Below are 25,212 nucleotides of genomic sequence, written 5' to 3' on the forward strand. Positions count from 1 at the left end.
GTAGGGAAAGATGGTGAAGCCAAGTAGAAATAAAGAGCTTACTAATCTAAATAAAACGTCGTCTTCAATTTATTTTTAGTTCAAAAGCACCCAATTAGGCTCTGCCCACTGTACAGATAAAATGAAAACACTAGGCACAAAAGTAGGGGTGTTTGCAGCCATACACACACAGGCTGAATCCATCTCCACAACAATAATCACAGTGTTCCTGTTCTCTGGAACAGGAATGGAAGGCCATTTCCACCAAGTAAAGAAACTATTGATATAGAGACGAAAAAATTCATAAAATATGCTCATGGTAAACCAAAACTATGAGATAGTGACTCTGCATCTTGCAATCCTGTCATTTGTTCTTGTCTGAAAAGCGTGGACCAGATTTAATAGTGAATGTCTCAGCGTTTCGATGTACAGCAGTTACAAAAAAACTGATATGAGAGAACTGTTTATATAAGTGGTAAATGTTTTAATTTATTCGTCAAAAGTCATCACGTATATCATTTATACTATGAGCTGTTGACAGTTTCTATACACTCCGCCCCCTTCAGCTCGACTTTGTTGGGTCGTTCATTTTCGCGCACTTTAGAGTAGCGACATTTCCAACTGTTCCTGAACGCAGCTTTTCTCCTGAGTGGTGATCAGCATGGAAAGAAAAGGTAACGTTTTAACTTGCTATTCCTAAATGCTTTTTACACACAGTACTAGAAACACACACGCTTTTCTTCCAGACATTTCTCTGCCAAGCGGATTCTTTATAATGATTTTAACAACTGTAACAAGCCACGTAACAGTTGATGAAAAGTAAAAGTACACCATGCGCTCTGCTGTGTGTGTATGTGTGTTAACGGTATGCTAGCTCTAGCCAACAGACTAGCATCTGATCGTGGACAAGTCTGCGCCAAAACTTTTATCCACCTTAAAGGAAAAAAATAAGATACAGCGTCCATAAAGCTGTTTATAAATATACAAGGACTCAGCGCGGTAATGGACAAAATGTGTGGTGTTCGCAGTCAAACGAACCACGTTACTGTTAGCAGCTAACTTAAAATACCTCTTACATGGGACAACACACCGCCCAGGCCGGTTTACTTAGCCTGTCGGAGGGCTGTTACTCCAGCTACGTAACCTGCTAACTGTTAGCCACTCAGAGATGTTACTGTAACCCGTAACTACGGGGTTTTTACACCTGCTGCACGGGGCACAACATGTTCTCCTCCAAAACTACGAAATAGCCATGACAGCTTTGAGCAACCACACAGTGTCTGCGTGGTTCGGAGTTAGTTATTGTGTTATATTTAATCTGTTTTCTCTCTACTTTTTTAGTACTCGCAATGCAAGCAAGGAAGAAAAGGACAAAGCCTAGGAAACCAGGCAAAAAGTAAGTTCAAGAGTCCCTCCTGCTTGTTTTCATATCGCTGTTTGCTCTCTCTGGCCTGTAAACAAAAAGCAGGGAAATCACAAATGAGAAGCGCTCAGCTGCATGTTCTCACCTGGCTCATAACTTACTCTTTATCATCTCTTTATCAGTAGTAGCGTGATATGCTTGTTAGTGTGTGACAAGAGGGAGCGTTTGGTGGATGCAACGTCACATTGTGGCTGAAAGTTAGTGACTTGCAGCCCATTTGCTTTATAGTTTAAGACGTGATAAAAATGACCACACAAAAGTACAAGAAGGACTTTGACCTTTAAGCACACAAATCCAATATTATGAATAGTAATGAAGTCATTTAATACCGCCTGAGGGAATATTTGCTAGTACAATGCTGTCAAGTACTTTGAGTGCTAGATTTCCTATAATTAGAGCCACTCCGCAAATTACTCACAGAGATCCTCTAAAGTGGACCAGAGTTGACATTTCAAGGTGAACAATAAAGAAAAAATGATTTGGAATCATTTTTTCGAAGTATATGTATGGTTACGCGTGATGTGAACATCGTCTGAAGTTTCGAGGGCTGCACCGATACCACTTTTTTCCAGACCAAGTGCAAGTATTTACATTTGGGTACTTGCTGATACTGAGTACTGATATGAGTACTTAATAATACCATTACAGTTCTAACATGTTACACACACGCTCTGACCCACACAAATGCACGCACACACACGCACCTCTGATCAAGTGCAGTTACAGTGCAGTATAGTGTGTTTTTCCATGTCAGTGAAGCATCTCTTCAAGGTTTTCCTTCATTGTTTTTTGATGCCATGGTTCTCGTCTGTTTCTTTGGTCAAAAGTTTGTGAAGCATGGTCACACATGATGCCTAGGCATCAGAGGAGCTCACTTTTTGGGTTACCTCCTCAATTGGAGCCAGAACAGAAGAGTTCTTTCCCCATAAGTATCCACTGATGAGCAGTGAGATTGTCCAGGAGCCTTTATTTGGACCGACTCATTCCCAGTCCACTTCTGCTTGATGAGAGACTGATTTTGCTATGGCAATATGAACACCATAACAATCCAAACGTTTGCACAAAATGGGCTGTTTCACTGTGAGTTGATTTAGTGATGTCTGCAAGATGTTAAATGTTATATCTACCAAAAAGATACAGCTGTAACAGTAACATATGTGTTGGGAACAAATATAGTAGCACTGCCAGTACTGAAAGTACTTAATTTGGAAGTTATTACTTCTTGCTGAGTCCTGGAAAATACCAACAATGGATGTGCTGCAGCCAGCACCAAAACTTGTTTTAACAAGTCCAGGGTTGGGCTGCGTTCAAGAACTGAAAAGGGTCGTCAAAACTGGCTTTTTTCCTTCCTTGCTTGATAGATCTACATGTTATTTTGCTATAAAAGAAAATCCAGCCAAAAAGAATTTCCAATGGTTACACTTCAAATAAACATGCCCACAGAAGAGCAGTACTCTGCTCAATTATTGGAGCCTTCAGTGCCTGTGATGAAATAATGAAGGTATAAAACAACATGACATGAATTGACAGTTATTGATGACATGTCGATGGACTGGTGGCATGTGGCTTCTGTTCAGTTAGAAGCTGTTAATATTTTCAGAGTCTGTATATTGTTATTCTTATTGATGCTTGAAATACCTCATGCTAAATGTGGTCCGTAATGTCCCGATGGGCCAGCAGCCTGTAAAACAGAAATCAACAGGAGCAAATTGGACCTCAGATTTATTCTCACAGTGTCACAAACAATAACAACAAATAATTTGTGTGTTCTGACTTTAATAAAGCACATGGCTGCATTAAATTCCAATAGATGACAACACTGCCTGCAATTAAAAGCAAACAAAGAGGCCAAGTATCAGATTGAGTCAAATGAACCAGCCTCACACAAACCCACTGTGGCCTGTCCTCAGGTCACCTGCTTGTTATACCTGCAGAAACTTAATTGATGAACATCAGATTCTGATATGATTTCGTTTTGTGAGATTAGAAATTCTCTTCCATTTTAATTCTGCTCTCTTCTTTAGATTTCTTCCCTTATTTCACTCGTCTTTCTCATCAACTTTCCATCATTTCCTTCATTGACCACCACAGTATCACCAACTACCGGTCGCTGTAATTCCATGTTGACAACCTTCTCTTTCTATTTCTTCACTTAACATTTCACAAGACTAGACTCAAGCTTCTCCTGTTTGTGCTTCACTTTTTTCACATCCTTTCTTATGAACTAGCCATACTAGCATACTTCCATGCCTTTATCCCTTTCATTCCCTCCTTTCTACCACCGCACTAGTCCACCTACGTTTTTTTTGTCTGGACAGCTTTATTTTTGCGTAATTGTTCGACAGTCTTCAGTCACTTAACATGTATTCAACTGAACATGCAAAGCTTAAGTATTCAGACCCTGTGCTGTGACACGTCAGATTTAGCTCAGGCGCCTCCTACTTCTCTTGATCATCTTTTGAGTTTTTTCTTCACCTTGATTGGAGCCCACCTGTTTTAAATTCCATTGATTGAACATGGTTTGGAAAAGGACGCACCTGTCTTTATAAGGTCTCATGACTGACAATGTATATCAGAGCAAAACCCAAACCATGAGGTCGAAGGAACTGCCTGCATTCAAGGTTCCTGAGGGCACAGTGGCCTCCATAATTCTTAAATGGAAGATGTTTGGAACAACCAAGACTTTTGCTAGAGCTGGCTCTCTGTCCAAACTGAGTAAATGGCAGAGAAGAGCCTCAGAAAAGGAAGGATGTTCACGTGAAACTGAGTTCTACAGATCCTGTGTGGTCATGAGAGAAACTTCCTAAAGAACAACCCTCACTGTAACTCTCCATCGATCTGGGCTTTGTGGCAGAGTGGCCAGATCAGCTGTGCAACAGCATCTCACAGGTGAAGCATAGTGGTGGCAGCATCATGCTGTGGGGGTGTCTTTCAGCAGCAGGGACTGGGGAGTGGCCCAGACTTGTACCCATTGAAACATATCTAGAGAAACCTGGAAATGGCTGTCCACTGATGGTTCTCTTTAGGGCTGGGTACTGAAAAGTGATAGTTTTATGTCTCTGAACAAATTGCTTCAAAAGGCCCAAGTCCCCATCCAACCTGACAGATCTTGAGAGGGTCTGCGGAGCTGAATGGCAAAGCTTGTTGTGTCACACCCAAGACAACTCATGGCTTTAAGCGCTGCCAGAGGTGCTTCAATGAAGTACCTAAGTGTCTGAATATTGGATGTTAATGTGATATTTCAGTTTTATCATCTTTAAAAAAATTTGCAAAAAACTAATTCTTAAATCCTGTTTTTGCTTTGTCATCATGGGGTAAAGAGTGTAGATTGATAAGGGGAAAAATGAATATTAATGAAATTATTAAATCATTGTAGCCTAAAGCTTCAGCATCACAACATTTTAGAAGTGAAGTGGGCTGAATAATTAATTTCTTCATCCTGGTCCCACTTCGTGATTCACTCAGGGTGGAAGAGCATCTGAAATAATAAAATGCTAAATATTGTATTTATTTTCATGAGTCATAGAAGTGATATTTTCTTGTTTCCTTTGCCAGCCTTTTTAAAGTAAGTGATGACTATTACCATGTTATACAATAGCCTCAGAGAATACGCAGGTTGGCCAAAGGTTATGCTTTTCTTTTAAAATAACTGTACGGCTTTGACACAGCAGCCTCATCACATCCTATATCAATACTCACAGCCATGAGGCTAATATTTCCAGCTAGACTACAGTTTCTCCTACTTGTTGTGGTGCAGTAATTTAAAGTTTATTCCAGGGTTGACTCAGAGCAGCAGTTTTCAGACTGTCATTGTAAAATGCTGACAGAAAATGCAGATTTTCTGTCCATAACCATCAAGCAAGTGGAGAGCAGCCAAGCATAAATCACCTCCCCTCACTCTCTCCCTCTCTTGCCCTTGCACCCATCACACTCCTTCCCTCCCACTCTCGCGTGTCAGTCGCTCTGTTGTGGCTGCTGAGCTGGGAGGACGCAGCAGCCACTGTTCAGTGGGAGAGGAGAGCAGACCTGATCTGAGTGCTGCTCGCCTTTTGCCAAGTGTGGCTCAGTATAGACAGGTGTGTAACAAAGCTTTGGCATTGTGTCCTCTGGGTCATGTGGCTCCTGGACTGGATCTTCTCCATCAACACAGCTGTGGTGAAGCTAGCCAGCGGTCTAACATGCAAGTGAGTAGCGTAAGTTTTATGTTTGTATTTGTGTATGAGAGAGAGAGAGAGAGGAGGCCAGGGTGAAGGAAAATAGATGCAAAGGTGTTGTCTCGTGTTGGTGCTGCTTGTTGTATCTGTGACTGTGGGAGCCTTTCAGCGTAGTAGTAGTAGTGTGTGTGTCTGTGTGTGTGTCTGTGTGTGTGTCTGTGTGCGCGTGTGCCCCAGATGCCAGTTTATACAGATTTGGGCTGAATTACTGATGGGCTGATCCATTTTTCATTAAGGAGCAGATGCTGGCTGTTGCTTTACGAGGTGCTTGACTACCTGCTTCATGTGTTTTGCTTTGCAGTGTGTGTAAGAGAGCTAGAATAGGACTGATAATGTCCCAGGTGGATTTGTGCTTCCAACTTTTGAAAGAGATTATCGCCCACCCGTTTACTGTATCTCTACATTACAATATCATATTTTCTTTGGCATTACTTCAGACATGAAACCACTTGTTTGTCTAACTTTCTGTGCTTCAGGTGTAATTTTAGGATGACATGCAGTCAGGAGACTGAACAAGAATAGCCAGCATTGCAGAGTATTTACCAGCACAGTTGCTCCCTGTTGTATTTTGCTTTTATCTCTCCCTCTTCTCTCCCAGCCATAGCTGCAGTTCATTACATAACCCATCAAATCTTTTATCATCTGCAGCCCACTAAAGCTCTGTGCCCTTCTGTCTCTCAGTCTTGCTCTCTGTCCTCCCCCTGCAGGTTAACACCACCCTTCTTTCCCATCCCATCAGTTGACAGAAGTATTTTTGTGAAGGGGAATGGCAAATGGTAAATGGACTGTTTTTATGTTGTGCTTTTGTAGTCTGACGACCATTCAAAGCGCTTTTACAACGCAAGTCTGCATTCACCGTTCACATTCGCTCATTATGAGCATTATCCATTCACACACACTCACACATAGATGGCACAGCATTGGGAGCTATTTAGAGTTCAGTATCTTGCCCAAGGATATTTTGACATGTAAACTGCAGAGGCCAGGGATTGAACTTCAGACTGTTTGATAAGACTGCTGAACCGTGAGGAGGCTGGTCGTTTCTGACAATGAAGATGTTGGGTTTTCCAGGCTTTGTGAAGGCATTTGTTTTGTGACCTAAGTAGAACCTACAGTGGTTTAACTGGTGATGCTGTTTGTGCATGCAAAGATAAAGTCAATTTCAGGAACATTCCCCTCCTGTGCCTTTTTACATGTGCCATGGCAATGCCAGAATAGGTGGGGCAAAGGAAAGTCCAGCAGATGGTGGTAATGCAACACTTATGCATGCTAACAGTCATAAAACTCAAGAGAAGATGACGACGATAGGGCACGTGCGGATGTACGCATACATGGCGGAAGATGTTTCTTATTTCCAGGAACACGGCAGGTGAGGAGCTCTTTGTCCGGTGTCAATGCTTGCAAACAAAAGAACTTGTATTGCTTATTAGTTACCAAATCACCTGTGAAAGCATCGGCAAAGCAACCATAAACAAGTCACTGAGTCCTGTGATTGGTTTTCTTGCTCCTTGTGAAAGTGTCTTTCATCAGACAGATGTAACCCTTTACATGCTTGACCCTGAAACGTTGCTGAGTCTTGAGGTGGGAAAATGGCAGGACAGATTTCCCTGAGTATCAGTCCCTGCTCCCATTCATACGTGACCCCATGCAGGAAATGTTCCTCAACATTTCAGGGATAGACTGCCCTTGTGAAGGGATTTCGATGTATCCTCCAGAATTAATGTGCATATCATTGCATATGGAAAATAGCACAAAGGTTTATTTGTATATGTCAGTGACAGGCTATCTGTCATGAAAATAAAACCATGACACCTTGCATGATGTGCATACTTTCAGCAGGTGTTGGGGTGCTAAAGTGACAGTGCTGCAGTACACTGATTTACACTTTGTGTGCATTGCACCCTCAGTACAGTTACCTAGTGCAGTTTCATTCTGCTGCCCAGGCACTTAGCATTGATTTTATCTGGAGGAAGGGGAGGAAAAGGAGAGGAGGATGTCAACTTTTTGGCCACACTCCATCCCCAAGAGCTCTTTCTTCCTCTGTGCCCTTGTTTATTTTGCTCCCGAGATGTGATAGGGCTGGATGGGTGGAAACAAAACAGCCAGGAGAAACCAGGAGACACTGACACACTCTGTCATGTCAGATGTGTGCACAGGAGTGATGGAGATGTCAAGTGCTTGTGGTTCTGTATTAGATTTCAGCGCTCATTGGCACAGTCACTTTCCTGTTGAGAAATGTGGCAGAGGCTGCAGCTAAACCATTTATTAGACTCTTTGTGTGCTGCACAGTTTCAGAATCAGCTTGTAAAAATGCTTTAAAGAGGTGTAAAGGTTGACTAGTTTTGTTACGGCAAAGCAGGAACTACATCAAACGTTGGCAGTGGGATTGTTGTTGGACTTTGTGAGGCTGCACTAAATCTTTGTGCACAAATGCAACATGGACGCTCTCTCTGTCACTTAATTTTCGCATTAGTGTCATTGAACATTACTATTATTATTACTTTATCTAGTGTTCATCTGTAACAGACAGATGAGTCTCAGAGTACTCAATTTTCTGATTTGACAGTGAAATGTATCAGGTCCTTCATCATCAAGAAGAAAATTCAGACCATCTTCTGTTACCAGTGTCCCAAGAGTCTGATGGAGACGCTTCAGAAGATGAAGTAGCCTGTGTCCCTGTGAAAAAAGCAATGTTTGATTTCTCTTTTAATTTTGCTATTTGATTAGTTTTTGGAAAATGATAAAACAACTACCACTGGCTTCCAAGTGCTATCAAATCGACTTTTTTCACAGTAAACATTTGATTTGTCCTAACAGGTAAAGCACAGGTGTAACTAATCACATTAACATTAACTTGCAAAATTGCACCTCGTTTCAATGTGTGCTGTGAGGAGGAGAGAACCTCTGAGGTGCTGCATGTAACCACTGAGCCCATTAGGTTGATCAGTAAACACCTCACACGTGCGCAGCGGTGGAGTTGTCAGACACACTGAATAAAATGTACGACTGACCCATTTCATCTTCTGGATTTTATTGCAGACTTTCATGCTCTATGGATTCTTTTTACTATTACTCCAACATTTGGAGGTATGCTGACACTGTCTGTTGCATGGTGTTGGTGCATACAGCTGTGATGTACTTCTACCCTACATCAGTAAATGAAGTCCTTTTCACATAACACTTAAAGACATACGGATGTTCTTGTGAGTACTAGGCATTTACATAAGCTAGTGCAGGAGAAAGTGCAGCTTGTCACTTCTTCACAAATGTGGACAATGGACCGGATTGACCAAATACTAGTTCGCTCAGTGCACCAGAGCACGTCTGCACCTGGTCCTTTGGTGCACAGGTGCTGCTTATCTACCAGAAGCTGCAGAAATGACATCACAATAATTGAATCTGAGGAGGAATGGCTGCACTGTATTGATATATTATCTAATTTGGTATCTTACATATCATTGATAGCACCTTGGTTAAGTAGATATCTTGCTGTGGACTAAAAGCCACCAATCATCACTGTCAGGCTCCACTGCTAGAATGGCAAAAAGCTCAGACATACTAATAATACTTTAATGACATATCACTGACGCAAGCATGAATGACTAACTCAGATCGGTACTTGGTCCTCATAATAAAGAGTTTGGTGTCTGTGATTGGCTCTGACTCAGAAGGTGTTTGTTTAACTCTTCCTCGCCTCTGACTCGAGAATGGATTGAGCTCTGTGTAATGAGCAAAGTAAAGGAATGTAATCCATGAAAGGGATTATGTGACTATGCACTGATGAGAAAAGAAAAGTGAGGATAAATTAAGTCCAGGCCATCATCAGAAATCACATGCAGCCCTCACCAACTCTTCTAACGTGTTTTTAAATTCATTTCCTGAAATAAATCACTACATAAATGAAGCAACATTTTGGTCACATGCCTCTGGTAGTGTGGGGTTGTCCTCTGAAGCTTCTGCAGTGTGCAGCCAGCGATTGTGTACAGACTGAAAAACAAAAAACAGTAGCACAAGTTTAACAAAAAAAAAAGCATTTAAAAAAATGACATGAATAATTTATCTGTTTTCATTCATCTAAGATTGTGAAGTAGACCATGGACCACCCACCTCTTTAACATGAAGGGCAAACCCTGCAGAGGCTGGGGCATCATGCATGTGCAACAAACAGAGTGGGTAGCATTGCTATTTTGGTGCATGAGAAAATGATGAGTGAAACATAGTTGGAATGGCAGGCACATGAGATGAGGTGATGATGATGATGATGGACAGACAGAGGAGGGGCAGCAGGAATGGTGTTGTTTTGGTCAGACGAGGAGGAGGGGTGGGGGGGCTGATGTCGTCCCTCACCTGCAATGCAGTGCTGGACTGCATCACCCAGTCATCTCCCAGCTGTCAGTGAAGGGGGCCGGACCAGAGGCTGACGACAGCCAAGGAGAGTTCTCGGTCAGACAGAGAGAGAGAGCGAGAGAGAGGCAGGGAGAGAGAGGGAGAGGGAGAGAGTCAGCAAGAGAGTCAACGAGTGTGCAGTGGTGTCTTGTCCTCCAGGACTCAGCCTACAGCAGAGCCTCTGCATTTCTCTTCTTTCTCTTCTTCCTTCCCTGCCATCCTCTTTCTTCCTCTTCTTCCTCTCTCCTGTTTGTCAGCCCCTTCCTCTATCATTTCTGCTTTTCAGTTATCAGCACTCATTGCACTCTCCTGCTCCTCCACTCTACTTTTCACTCTCTATCCCTCAGCTTTTCTTTCTTTTTGGGTTTCTAATTGCTTTTTTTTTCTCCTGGCGGATGGAGTGAGAGGGTTTTATTAAACACCTGTGCTCTCTCCTGTCCTCCTTCCTCCATCACGTCCCATGGGCATCCGTGCATCTTGCAGGTAAGAGCAGGATCTGTGTGTGTGAGTGTGGGCAGACGTGACGACCACAGAGTGAGGTTGACTGGAGACAGCTCCAGGTGTTTCAAGTGTTGCAGAAGTCCTTGAAGTATGCTGCGTTTTGTTCATCTGCATGTTGTCTGGCCATTAGAGGACATTGAACTGTCTCCGTCCAGCTGTCCATGTACTGCAGCACTTACCGGGTTCAAAAGCACGTAATTTTTATGTCATAGAGCTGTGCAATATGAGCAAACTCTCATATCCTGATTGGTCATTTCATGTCCAAATAATGATACATCACAATACAGTAAATTTTCTGTAAATTCAATGAAAACAGAAAAAAGTTAAGCCCTATTTCCTGTTACATTTTGAATTATATACAGTTCGTTACTTATATCGATCACTTTTCTTTTTTTCTTTAGAACCTTTGTGCAAGTTTTCAATTAAGTATGTTTGACATGATTCTTGCGCAGTTGGTGAAACAGGACGGTGGTGTTTCAGTCTGTTGTGCGACCTTTCTGCTGCATAATTTGCAAAGAAAACGGTTTTCTGGTCTGTTGCAGAGTTTTCAGATCTAAACCTCGTCAGTGCAACAGAAGTAGCCCCTCTATTAGGTACGAGCTCCTCGTTTTGTCTTGGCTGGTCGGGTTTTCCACTTTTTTTGTCATCTTCATTCTCCTCCATGTTTGTGTTGCCTTCATGTAAATTTCCTGCCTGCATCCACGCCATGCAAAATATATTGTCTGAAAGTGTGATTTGTGACACAATGAAATGTACATTAGAGCATAATGCACAATTGGAATATTTTTCTGTCCTCACACGATATATATTGTCATATCACACAGTTCTATTTGCTAAATATTTCTGTATTTTTGCAGTTTTCTCTCATGTAGACATTGTCCCTCTAACCTCCCCCATTCTGTTCCTCCATCTCTTTTCTGCTCTTTATTTACTGAAAATAGCACCCATTTGGCAGCTGTGTTTATTTCTAGTCCTCGTCCTGTAATGGAAAAGTCCCTTTTATTTTCAATGAATTCTAACCAACAAAACAGCTTTGGCTATTTTTACTAAAAAAAAAAAAAAAAAAAAAAGTGATATGTTATTTCATTTGTTTTTTGTTCATTAATATATTGGTCAAATAAAATCTTGTTTTCATGTTTTATTCCAGACAAGGTGTCTTAACCTCTTCATATATATCCACCATAGCCAGGACGCAACAATGTGCAGAGCAATAGAGATTATCTTGATTTTTTTAAACTTTTCCCATTTTTTTCTCTCATTTTATTCTAACATATTCAGGCAGTTTTTGTTTGCTAATATTAACTTCCTCGTGTCGTCTTTTTCTTATTCACTGCAGTTATTGTTAGCTTGTGTGTGTGGGGAGTGCGTGTTAGTATTTGAGACACAGCAAGCAGGAAAGAGATTGGAAGCCGTTGGGATGAGCGGAGATTGACCTAGGTAGTGTTTCACTGGATTTCTACACTGTGTGTACTGTATGCATACAAGTAAATGAACAAATGTAGTGTTGTTTCGCCTTTGCTGCACAGTGTGTGGGCTGACTGTGTTCTTGCAAGAAAGTGCTGAAATTGCTTAAGCCACAGTCACAGTCCAGCCAAGAAGAAGACCGAAAGCACCGCATTCGTTTTTAAGTTATGGTAACGCTGCAGTGAATGAGAATACTATTTGCAAGCCCAAAACATTGAAGCAGTTTTGGTGCCTGCTCGCTTAAATGCTGCTCCCCAGACCCAGACAGTTTGTTGGCTGAAAATGTTTTAAGCAAGTGAAAAATTGTGGGTATGCCCACTCGAGTCACACCTTTTCTTCTGAAGAACTGAGAGAAAAATCTCACAGCAGATGGGTGAATATGAAGAATAAACATCACAGAATGAATAATAATCAAAATCTTGTCTCAGAGGAGGATGCTTTCTAGATATGAGCGTTCCAACATGGCTGGTATTTGAATTATTGCAGATGCATCTTATGCAGCTTACATGTTGGCAGATGTGCTTGCAGAAGTTGCAGCACATGCCCTTTATGTTTCACTGGCTGCATTTATAGAAAGTTTCCTCTGAAAAACCCTGAACTGCTGAGGCTCCAAACAAAAATCTTAGACTTCTTTGAAACCAACCCCTTTGTTGTGAAAATAGTAAAGGACCTATTTTATTAATTAACATCTGCACCTCTGACTTCAGCTCAACATTAATTAATTGCCTTTTCCCCCCTCAGGAACAGTAACAAACAGTTGAGTCCTGCAGGCGGCTGAGCATGACACAGCTCTGTAAGCATGTTTTTGCTGAGATGCATCCAAAGTGCTCCTTCTGCTCAGACTTAAGCCAATGAACTGATTAGCTAGTCATATTAATCCTCATGACGTTGACAATGTTTTTGGGAGCAGATCTCAACAAAAGTATCATCAGCCAGAAGCAATCAAACCCTTTCTTTGCCTCCACTGTCGTATTTAAATTCAAGCAATGACTGTAAATGCATGAAACGGTTTTGCTCAGAGGATATGTGCCAAAGTCATCTGCTTAGACCCTCTCAGAGCTTAAGAGATCATATGCGACTTGCTTTAATTAGCTCCAAATCCTCCTCAGTACCACCTTGTGTTTGCTGTTTGACTCAGTATCGCCAAGTCCAAACATATAGCACGCAGGACTGATGTGCTCTGCAGATGGCTCTGAGTGTTTGTATGTTAGACTGCTGTCTCATTATTTCAGGCTTGAAATGGTGGGAAGAAAAGATGATGTTGCTTGTGAGGGGGAACATCTGTCTGCACTGCATGCAGAGATCAGGATTTCTCGCTGTTAGCTGTTCTTACCTCCACAGTGTACCGTGATCAGCCCTCTGCTGTGATGCAGAGAAGCATCTCTTTTGGTATTAGTAACAATACAAGATATTCTACTGGCACCAGTATTTTTTTTAACGATACCCAAATAGTTATCTTGTTTTTTATGGTTATTTACTGCGTGGAAGGACTGTTTGATGAATGGTCCATCTGTCCACACCACTGATTTAACTGACACAACTTTGGGATGATGCATTATTAATGTGCTATTGTTAAAATTGGACCGATTGGCCGACAGGAGATGGTACTGATTGGTTCAAAGGTGTGGACATTATTCATTGTTGTTATATGACGTGTTTGTTTCGCTGTGGTTTGAGTCAGTGGGATGGTGCAGTCTCTTCTTTCAGCACCATGGACAGCACCAAGAGTGGAGCCAGTCTGACAAACCAAAAGCTCTTCAGTTTATCCAGAAACAAGTCATTTAGTTCATAGATCCTACAACAAAGAACACGTGATGATGTGTGATGATAATCTTTTCCAGGTAATAGTGCAGCTGCATCAGGGGGATGCTCTCCTCTGGAGTGCTGGTTGTAGTTACATGCTGCACCTTCACGGCCTGTCTCTTGTTGTACATGTTTGTAAAATGTCTATTCATGGGAACAAACATGGTTTTTGTCACCCTCCAGTGAGCTGGTTTTAAATGAACAACTGGAGGAATGCTTTTAATAATTTATTCCGCCATGTTTAGATTCATATAACACAGTATGCTCATTTAAGCATCGTGGAATCACCATCAGTTATTCAACAATACGATGAATGTTTAATGATATTAGGTCTTGGTTGAAAGAGTTTAATACTGTTTGGTTTTGTGGTGATGCTCCAGCCTCAGTAGGCAGGTTTGAAGAAAAATATGTTTAATAACACTTCGAAGCTAAAGGACCATGAGCTGAGTTAAAATTAATGTGTAGAAGAAGAAAAGTGATGTTATGTTCTCTACATATAGTAAATTTGGAAGTGGAAAAAAGACATTTAAGGGAATTTTGGGATAGAAACGCTCAGATTTTATAGGCCATGCTGAAGTATAATGAAGCTTTAGTGCTCTCTTGAAATCAGGGAGATAGTTGTTAAAACGTGTCAGTTTGCTCCCTGAGTTTAAGCTGCTATTTTCTGTAACCGCTAAGACTTTAGAGTCTCAAGCTAGGAGAGGAAGAGGTGAGAGACGATTTCAAAGTGTCCCACTCTGCAGCAGCTGTCCTAACCAGGACACTGAGCTGGTCTGATCCCCTTCAGTACTGTGATGTTTCTGTGTCCTACACAGACGAACAGTGACTCTGTACCAGGCTTTCTGAGGTCACATGGTGCATAAACCTGCGCTGCATAACATCATTATTTTCCACAAATACATTAATTAGCCAGTCAAAGATAAAATGTAGCTATATGTATGCATGTATGTATTAGTCATACATGCAATTTGACACTTTGGCACTCGACTGATAAATCATTTTAATGGATTTTCCAACACTGGGTGATCGCGATGTTCCTGTCAGGCTTTTTAGGTTTCACTGTTTAGAAATCTTCCAAATAAACACTCAACCACTTTGACTCCCTCACTTGTGATCGACTGAGCCTCTCCAGGATGCTCCTTTCATACCCAATCATGATACTATCACCTGTTACCAATGAGCCTGTTTACCTGTGGAATGTTCCAAACAGGTGTTTTTGGAGCATTCCACATCTTTCCCAGTCTTTAGTTGATCCTGTCCCAACATGTTTGAAACATGTTGCTGCATTAAATTCAGAATAAGCAGATATTTACAAAAATCACTGAAGCTGCTGAGGTCAAACATTAAATATATTGTTTTTGTGCTGTTTTCAATTGAGTATTTGTCATTGTGTTTATTTATTTAATTGCTGTTTTTTTTCTGCCAAGACAGAGTTACTGTGATTAATAGGTATTAGTTTTTAGTTTTGCCATGTCCTGGTCTCCATAACCATGAAAGCAGCGTTTATTTTTTTAATCAAGTGCTCATTCTCTATTATTTCTCACTGCTTTCCTCTTGTCCCTTTATGCTTACATGACTCTTGTGTCAGTACAGATATATGAAACAGATTACTGATCTTTGCTTACTTGTACTTTTGGTGAAATAAAGCGCGTATGAGTTTCTCTGGGTGAAACCACACTGTAAGCTTTTTGATAAAATGCCTCGCCTCTGAAAACGACATATTATGGAAACTCCATTCTCAATTGTTCTGACACCGTCTTTCCCCTCTTTCCCCTCATCACTCTCCATCCCTTTGCACTTCCTTCCTTCCTCCCTGTCTCTTACATTCCTGTCATGTCTTTTTAATTCCTTCCCTCTCTGTTTCTCATCCCCTCTCAGACCAGAGCCTCATGGTCGTGGAGGCGGCTCTCAGCCAGGTCAGGCAGACTCTCCGCTCCCAGAGCAGGATGAGGAGATCCTGGGCTCTGATGATGACGAGCAGGAGGACCCCAACGACTACTGCAGGGGTAGGACTTCTCGCACATTTGTCTCTTCACATATCAGACGGAGACAAAGTATTGGTGCACTGACACGTACTTTTTAGTGATATTGTCCTATATTTTAGCAATAATACACATATTGGATGAAACGATCTAATATCTAATTATTATCTGTGTGCATATTTATGAATGTGATCATCGTTTTCTATCAAATCTACTTTAAGCATGTGACTGCACACAGTTTCATCCTCACACACTCAACATATAATCTTTAAACAACGTTGAGTCTGTTTGCATCTTTCTTTGGTCAGGTGGGTATCACCATGTGAAGATTGGAGATCTGTTCAACGGGAGATACCATGTGATCCGGAAGCTGGGCTGGGGGCACTTCTCCACTGTGTGGCTGGCCTGGGACATCCAGTAAGTTTAGCTTATTGAATATGTGACATCCAGACGATGATGTGCAGATTTGCAGAGGTCCTGAGTGGATTTCACCAAACCACAGCTGCTTCAAACTTGCACTTAAGTGTGCTGTAACACTTCCAGAAAAGAAGGTGCTAAAAGAGAGTCTGTCAGAGTCCTGTATGCATGCATGAGGATATGATGGTCCACATTGAGGGCCAGGAACATCAGACATGTTGACCACTCTGTATAGGAATTTCTTGGAAGTTCTTGTGCTTGTGATGAGTGAAACCACTGATTTTGTGTGTGTGTGTGTGTGTGTGTGTGTGTGTGTGTGTGTGTGTGTGTGTGTGTGTGTGTGTGTGTGTGTTTTTCAGGGAGAAGCGCTTTGTGGCCATGAAGGTTGTGAAAAGTGCTGAACATTACACAGAGACTGCTCTGGATGAGATCAAGCTGCTCAAATCTGTGAGTCACACAAGTCATCATGACAGAAATATTTCCACAGTGACTCATTCTGCAGTGCCCACAACTTTCACAACCGTGTGTGTGTGTGTGTGTGTGTGTGTGTGTGTGTGTGTGTGTGTGTGTGTGTGTGTGTGTGTGTGTGTTTTCCAGGTGAGAAACACGGATCCCGCTGACCCCAACAGAGAGAAGGTGGTGCAGCTTCTAGACGACTTCAAAATCTCTGGCATGAATGGGACTCGTATCCTCTATTGAGAAAGTTCACTTTTCAGATTATTTTATATACAATCTTATTTTTTCACATTTGAGTGTGAATGATAATTACAGCTTTTGTGAAGTGATATTATAAACTAAAAAAGAAGAAGACTGGAGCAAAGCCTAGTAGACAGCTGGACCGTGAATGAGCAGCATGTTGTATTGTGGCCAGATTGTTACAGTCATTCTTTAATAGGAAATCCAGCATATTCAGTGTTTATCTGCATTTTCCTGTTGTGGTCCCAGTAATATTTGCTCTTTAAGTTTACTGAAATAGCATATCACATGACGTAGTTAAGCTACATATGAGTCAGAGAATGTTAGAAAAAGTTGCAGTAACAGTACTTTCCACTGTGATTTGAAAGAGAAGGTATTGTGATCTATCTAATGATTAACTGCCCGCGCTCTTCCATTCATTTCTGTCTGTGGGATGTCTCTCGATTGTCTGTGACTCACTCTATATTGAATTTTTTGTCGGACTGATTGGTATGTGGGGTGCTTTAGCTGTGTGCTCTCTCTCGCCACATTGAGTGCTGCTTTCTCTCCGACTTTGCTTTATGCTGGACTGTTACCCATCGTCTGCTTCTCACGGCGTAGGTTTATGTTGCTTTCCAGTTTAATTCCCTCAGGGTGAATATATCGTGTGTTTTACTGCCTCTGAGTCATCTGCGCACACGTGTGATAGCTGTAGAGAGCTGCACCTATACTCAGAGCATCTCTTATGACACATAAAGAGCAATGATCAGTGGGGAGTCGATGCACCGGTGGTGCAGTGTCAGTCAGGGACAGACTATACATAAACAGACATTTACATACATTTTACAGCCTTTTTAAAAATGTTTTCTGACTGTGCTCGCCAGTAGTTAACTTTGTAGAGGGTTTTCCATCGCTCTGTGAGGGAAGGGAACAGCACGACAACAGCAACTTAAACGCTTGGCGTCCTTCCATTTTCCCTTCCCTACTGTTGCTGTCTCAGTGTGATGGATTGGACACGCTGATTACATTCATTCCAGGCCAAATAGCTGCTTCAGTGTCAAACATCCAAGGATAAGACTGCATCACCTCAGGCTAGACATTAATTTAGCTCATCCTTGTTATTGTGCTTGAAGGCCACATGTGTCGACATTACTTTTAAAGATTAACATATCATCAGCCAGACAATTACTGAGTTTGAATACAAACAGCAGTGACGGGATACAATTTGAGTGCCAGTCATTTTGCCGTCCACAGTCCCCAGCATTTTATAACAGCCCCAGATTCACGCACCGCACTGATATTCGTGGATCACAGATGTTCATCTGACGATAGGCTAGCTGTGTGCTTTGGCACGTCTTTAAGTGTGACGGCCCCCGATGTATTGACACTGTCTCTCCCACGCCATGCAGTCTACAGCTGCGTGTTCAGGCAGCGTGCCCGGACATCGTCTGGAAAATGAAGCTACCTCTGGATTTGTATGCTGAAGGATTGTTCATAGTCATGGAAAACATAACGGGGTTATTGAAGCCACATGTATGTGCCAGGAGAAGGTAGGGGCAAAGGGCTTACTGATGTTAATTCATCATTCCTACCATTTGATTTGTTAGTTTTTATCAAGGGGGATGGCCCAGTGGGAGCAGGATCGTAGAAATATTCTAAACAATATAGTATAAAATTGAGTATTTATAGTCTGTAGTTTAGAGAATCTTATAGATCCAAGATAAAACTGGCAGAAGGGCCGGAAGGAGAGAAAAACAGACCATCACAATCTGTCTGCTGCCTTACCACCAAGAACAGCACCATTGATTTATCAATAAACAGCCCAGCTAGGCTGCTGATATTTCAGAGCTGTGGTCGGGACCATAGATTCCAACTTGCACAAACCTCAGTCAGATAAAGGATCAATGAGTCGGGAAGACTAGACTAACATGTTTAAGGAAGCAACCCCTCTGCTGCTGCGCTCTCTCTGCTACTAGAAGATGGAGAGGTGGAGTTTAACAAGAAGGATGCATTTTGATCATTTTGCCTACACCCCCCCAGATCATCTACTGATTGTACCAAATAGTGTCAGTCAGCATCAGACTCAACTGGTGGGAAATGTAGCTATACTTCTCAGAAGTTTGTGTGCTTTTTAAATCAGCTGTCCCACAGAAAATCGTCCTTGACCTTGTATATCGTCAGATGTGTGTATGGTGTTTGAGGTACTGGGATATCACCTACTGAAGTGGATCATCAAGTCGAACTATCAAGGCCTGCCCCTACCCTGTGTTAAAAGCATCATACAACAGGTACTGGACAGCTGCACAGAAACAATCTTGTCTTTATTGTTGTTTGGAAAAATGATGCGCGTTTTGGTTCGAGTGAAGTATCAGAGTTACCTGCTATTTACCAAGCTGGAGACTCATCAGAAGTGTTTGGCTCATTCAGGTGTGAGATCTCAGAGCCCCTGATGGGTGGAGAAGGATGTGAATGACTCAGAACAGCCTTTTTTCTGATGCTCCGATTTCTCTCCACCGCAGGTCCTGCAGGGTTTAGACTACCTCCACACAAAGTGTAAGATCATCCACACAGACATCAAACCAGAGAACATCCTGCTGACTGTCAACGAGCCCTACATCAAGAAAATGGCTGCGGAAGCTACGCAGTGGCAGAAGGCTGGCGCTGCACCTCCCTCTGGTTCTGCAGGTCACAACCTTTCTTTTCTCAGCACTCCACTAAGCAGCTTTTTTTTGTGGTTTGATCGGCATGTTGCTGACAACAAACAGGTCTGCCGGTCCAGTGCCTTTCAGTGTTTGACTGATTAATTAAATGTACTGTAAATGTGAGCCGTTGCCCTCAGTTATTGCCATTAACACAACTTACTGATGCAGTCGTTAATGTTTTTAATTGAACTTGATTTTAAGATTGGGTTGTCAAGAGGCACAGAGCAGCCAGAGCGCTCTGTGGCATAATCCTCGTGTGTGTGTGTGTGTGTGTGTGTGTGTGTGTGTGTGTGTGTGTGTGTGTGAGAGAGACGTTAGCGTTCAGAAACTTGTGGGTTTTGACTTTAAAGCATGCAGAGCTTTCTAATAAAAGAGGAGTGCTCAGCTGTGTGTCAGTATGAGTCAGCACTGGATTGGTTATGGAAATTACCAGCTTGCTCAGAGGAGTGTGTGACTCCCGCTGAGTCGGGTGCCGCTGCAGTGACAGTCTATTAGTACAGCTTGGTGTGAATCAACTCATCCACCCGAACAGAATACTAATTATAATGAGGCGAAGGATATGTCGCATATGTCGTCCATTAATGTAATCCCCTGATATTTCCTGTCTCCTACAGTGAGCACTGCCCCAGCACCCAAACCAGTAAGTTATAAATATATATATGTTTTGGTTTTTGGTTTTTTTTTTTACTGTATCTAGTGATATGAGGAGAAAATGCATTTGGAATCAACTCATTTTCCTTTTATTCCCTCTCTCCTCTTGTTCCCTTTACCAAGATGGCCAAAATGTCAAAGAACAAAAAGAAGAAAATGAAGAAGAAGCAAAAGAAGCAGGCAGAGATGCTGGAGAAGAGGATCCAGGAGATGGAGGGAGGAGCAACACCTGAAGGAGGAGAAGAGGAGGATGACGAGGAGACGACGACGACGACGACGACGACGACGACAGAGACCACAGAAGACACAGCTTCCTCAGCCACCCTCTCTATGTCTGCCACGCTGCAAGACATCGCCAACCATACTATCACAGGTGAATCATCCTAGTTGAGATGTGTTTAGCGATTTACTGTTTTAAAAAATCAGAGTAGATGATATCCAGTGGCATGTGACATCAATCAAAGGGTCAAGTTTGGGCTGTAAGAGTCTCGTTCATTAGAAAATCCACTCTCTGCTTTGCCACAGACTCCACTCCTGACGAGCAGCCCCAGCAGCTGCCAGAGGTAAATGAACGAAGGGAGAATGCGGCCGAAGAGGAGAACAGGATGGAGGTGAACTGCAACGGCCACGCCTCCACACCGGAGAGCGAGAGCAGCCTGGAGGCACAAGGGACCAAGCAGTCGACGGAGGAGCAGGAGGACCAACTGAACGCAAATCTACCAGAGAGTAAGAAGGAGAGTGAGGACACATTAAGTAACAAAGAAGAGTATCAGACCTGTAACGGTTCGCCCGGGCACCCCGACAACAACATACAGCAGCTCCCTGCCACTCTCAGCCCAGACTCTGTCACTGTGGAGCTGAAGGAGGGAGACAAGGAGGAGAAGAAGGAGGAGGAGATGGACACTCGAGAGGAAACCAAAAGAGACGATGACAAGGAAGACGGCCAGAATGGTTAGTTACAGTGTGTGTGTGTGTGTGTGTGTGTGTGGAATATACAGTATGTTTGCACAAGAATCTGCTGTCACATTTAACAGTAATAACATGTTATCAACAACGTGTTTGAGCGTGTGCAGACTGGTATAAATCAGAATTGGCCTGAACATGCACATGAACACAACATGCAGTACAGTGAGGAACAAACCTTCAGTGCAGTTTTCGCAGGAGTGGCACAGTAAGCGTGGGCTGCACAGTTTTCAGTGAGAGCTGGAGGTGAACAGGCTGCATCAGAAAGGTTGTGCTAGTCAGGCTAATACATATTGATTATCCCAGCACACTCTAACAACCTCCGCGAAGCAGTGACCTCGAGGACACTCTGTCATGTAAATATATATGATGTTTAATAAACCCTCCACCACAAACTTTCATACCTGCTGCAGTAGCAGCCTCCGCTGTGAGTGTGAATTTATCATCAGCAACATGCAAACTCAGAAGTCGTCGTGTTCAATGTGATCCTTAGTTTTATCCTCAGTTCTCAGGATAACCCCATCCAGTCTTGAGTGCTCTGTTGTCTTGGATTATCTAGGTTGTCCCCTCAGGTGTCTGAATTCTTCTGCCATTCCTCCCTCTGCTTCTGTACCTCCTCCTCCTCCTCCTCTGTCCTCCTCCTCTCTAACAGGAGCATCAAGCAGTATGTTAGTAAACCCTCTGGAGCCTGTTAATGCTGACAAGCTGCAGGTGAAGATTGCTGACTTAGGCAATGCCTGCTGGGTGGTGAGTGCAGCTATATATCAGCACTTTTGATTTTTCAATGAGGGACTCTTGTTGGGATATTAAAAGGTTTGTCCTCTGTGAAGTTGACCCGTGCTTTAGATCTGACCTTTAAACCTGGCCTAACTTAAACAGCTGCACTATGTAAACACCAGCTCAGTTCAGACTTTTCTCTCTCCTCTTCTCTCAGCACAAACATTTCACAGACGACATTCAGACGCGACAGTATCGTTCTCTTGAGGTGCTGACAGGAGCCGGCTACAGCACACCAGCAGACATCTGGAGCACAGCCTGCATGGTAAAACACACACGCACACACAGCCCCAGACTCTCTGAGCACCTGTCACCATAAGGAGCTGGTCATTAACACTGACTGGAAACACAAACTGTGAATGTATTTCAGCTCTTTAAGGTAGCCTGTAGAGTTTTTATGGAGTATTCAGTTCTTTTGTCAGTAAAACACATTGTGTTTATCCATTAGGCCTCACAAACGTGTGGAATGCATTTCCTGCCCCGTAAAACATTTGCAAAGCATCTGTTTAATGTTTTTGGAACCTGTATTTTTCTTTCACTCCTCTTCTTCTCCCAGATTTATTGACTTTTTACAAGGCATGATCCCCATCTACACTGTTACTGCAGTCAGCAGAAATCATGTCAGTACGTATGTACCTGTAGGACTTTACAACACGAGATAAAGAGGATACATGAACTTGATCATCAAAACATCGCTCTACAGCAACAGGAGTGGACCTCACAGGGTCCACACAATTGAATGAATGCAGACTGTAAAAATTGGAAGATGAGATTGACACAATCTCACATGCTTTAAGATTAACAATTAACAACTGACTCACTGACTCATTGAGTGCCTGGTTTTGTCCTCAGGCCTTCGAGCTTGCCACTGGAGATTATCTGTTTGAGCCCCACTCTGGAGAAGACTACTCCAGAGATGAAGGTTAGTGTCGGCTTCCCCTGAGACTGAGATCTGTCCCCGGGTTTTATTATAGTGTAAATGCTCTAGAGTCCAGCACTTCATCCATTGAAATGGCTCTGTTTACCTTAGCGCTTCATCAGCTGTGTTTGTGTGTTTGTCCACCTCCCTGTAGATCACATAGCGCTAATCATCGAGCTGCTGGGTAAAGTTCCTCGGAAGCTGATCTTGGCAGGCAAATACTCCAAGGAGTTTTTCACCAAGAAAGGTAAACACACCCGCCTGGCGACCAGCTGTTTGCTGCAGCTAAATCCAGTTCATCTCTCAAAATATGCTCAAGTATTTGGTGCAAAAGGTACTATTTCAGACTGAGCACCTGATGGCTCAGGGGAACAGCCATCTGCTCCGTCTGACGACAGAACTTGCAAATTAGATTTAGTGCAGCTATTTCCAGTTCAGAGGTGGTGCAGTGGATTTATTCAAGCATCCAACTCTCACACATTATCTATACAACATCATTTATAAGCCATATAATACCTCTAATATGTCACAGGCTAATAAGTACTGTCATTTTTTTAATTGAATCTTTTCTCCCAGGCGACCTGCGTCACATCACCAAGCTGAAGCCGTGGGGTTTATTTGACGTGTTGGTAGAAAAGTACGAGTGGTCCAAAGACGAGGCGCACTCCTTCAGCAGCTTCCTGCTGCCCATGCTGGACCTGGTGCCTGAAAGGAGGGCCACAGCGGCCCAGTGCCTCTCCCATCCATGGCTCGCATCCTAGAGGCCACCCGTGCACATCTCCACCCTCCATATTGTGAAAGGATAAATTAGGTTTGAAGATCCTGGGCCTGAAAACATACAGTAAACAAACATATTCATGTCTGCGAGACCCTGTGACTGCATTGTGCCTGCATCCTCCTGTCATGGCTCTGAGGCGACCTACACACACACCTCCATGAATACAATAAAAAGACAGAATGCTGCTGACTCTTTGGCCTGATTTGGATTACACTGGTGATAGAAGGAACGCTTGGTCTTCTCCCTATATTTATGACTTTTTTTTTTTTTTTTTTTTTACTGGCTGCGTAGGACTTATCGACCTTGCTCTCTCTTTTTTTTCTGTCTCCAGCTCTTTTTCTGCACCACATTATTCTCTATTTTTAGCTGTAGATAATGGACTCTGTCGGATTTAAAGTGAAGTTGCACTTGTCTGCAAATGCAGAAGGCAGGATGTTAACAGACATGAAAATGGCCATCAAAACCACATACTGTCGAGGGAATTAATAAGCCAAATCTGTCTCTTGTTTGCTGGTCATCATGTCAGCTGTGCCAGCTTTTATGCCTTTGGCTGTCAAATGTGTGCACAGCGCTCAGAATTAAATACAGCATAATGCTAACAGACACGATGAGAACATGAGAACAGGAACATTCTTAGCACTGTTAGCTTTATCGTAAAAAAAAAACTTTTGTACATTTGTATTCAGGCAGAACTACGTGCAGAAATTTCATACATTTTAAACTTGTGCACCACGTCTGAAGAGACTCACCTGAAATCAAACATTTTCAGGAAACTAATCGCTGATTTTCCAAGTGTCGTTGTTAGTTTCAGCATTGTCTCATGTCTTAAAAAAAGCACTCGGTACAATAAAATGTGAAAAACATTCAGATTCCTTCTCTACTTCATGCACGAGTTGGCAGAAGACACCTTCATGCTGTTTCATACCTGGATCGCTTCATGTACCATTTCTCACCCGAACAGTCAAATCAAACGAGATGTGCAGAGTACAGTGCAGTGTACCAAAGAGTCGGCCTTTACGCTCCCCCTCTTTGCACAGAAGACACCGTCAGCAGTGCAGATTGAAGGCACGAGCTGAAAGGTTTGAGCTTGTTTCCTTCTCCTCGAATGTTCATGTGACGTCGTGTGAAAATGCTTCGTTTCGAGTGCGCCGCACATGAAGGTGTCGATTTGAAAGTAACAGATTGTACTAAAAACAAATGCTGTAATAATGCTTTGAATCCCTTCAAAAAACCATTTTGCTTGTTTTTTTTTTTTCTACAGTCTCTTCTCCTCCTGTCCATGTTTTCCCTCTTAACTTGATCTTTTTTCTGTAGGTGATAATAAACATTTTTCAAAATCTAACTTAATTTGTATTTGCCTCATGAATCCCCACTGCAGGGTTTCCATTCACTTAAAAAAAGCATGGATATAATAAACTCATATCCTGTATCAACACACGTCATTCACCCAATGCATCATCAGGACATCCAGAGGGCAGTCGGGGGGTGTCAGATGTTAAAGAGTTTATTTCCATTGAGTAGTAACATGATCCAAGATGAAGTGAGCATATCAGGATATCCAACCAAAACCGTCCTGAC

At 42.5% G+C, this 25,212-nt stretch overlaps 1 protein-coding gene across 3 annotated transcripts; it reads left to right on the forward strand.

Moving 5' to 3' along the window:
* The first annotated feature begins 586 nt into the window (after positions 1–586).
* On the forward strand, positions 587–24,974 carry srpk1b (SRSF protein kinase 1b). Of its 3 annotated transcripts, XM_076754824.1 has the most exons (16): positions 587–653; positions 1,321–1,375; positions 15,649–15,776; positions 16,061–16,169; positions 16,529–16,616; positions 16,767–16,854; positions 19,026–19,132; positions 19,364–19,529; positions 20,161–20,186; positions 20,321–20,570; positions 20,723–21,148; positions 21,813–21,907; positions 22,095–22,202; positions 22,790–22,859; positions 23,011–23,103; positions 23,433–24,974. In XM_076754824.1, exons 1-16 carry the CDS (start codon positions 641–643, stop codon positions 23,615–23,617), a joined length of 2,007 nt encoding a protein of 668 aa, XP_076610939.1. In that variant the 5' UTR covers positions 587–640; the 3' UTR covers positions 23,618–24,974. The 3 variants fall into 3 exon arrangements, with proteins under 3 accessions (XP_076610939.1, XP_076610931.1, XP_076610947.1); XM_076754816.1 differs by lacking the exons at positions 587–653; positions 1,321–1,375 and adding an exon at positions 5,359–5,586; XM_076754832.1 differs by lacking the exons at positions 587–653; positions 1,321–1,375 and adding an exon at positions 10,084–10,485.
* The last annotated feature ends 238 nt before the right edge of the window (positions 24,975–25,212 follow it).

Source organism: Chaetodon auriga, chromosome 2 (assembly GCF_051107435.1).
Source record: "Chaetodon auriga isolate fChaAug3 chromosome 2, fChaAug3.hap1, whole genome shotgun sequence".
Taxonomy (NCBI): Eukaryota; Metazoa; Chordata; class Actinopteri; order Chaetodontiformes; family Chaetodontidae; genus Chaetodon; species Chaetodon auriga.

Coding starts and splice junctions, on each gene's coding strand:
- srpk1b (XM_076754816.1), top strand. CDS start 5,516: ATGTGGCTCCTGGACTGGATCTTCTCCATCAACACAGCTGTGGTGAAG. Junction 19,133..19,363: donor TTAAAAGCATCATACAACAG/GTACTGGACAGC, acceptor TCTCCACCGCAG/GTCCTGCAGGGTTTAGACTA. Junction 21,908..22,094: donor TAGGCAATGCCTGCTGGGTG/GTGAGTGCAGCT, acceptor CTCTTCTCTCAG/CACAAACATTTCACAGACGA.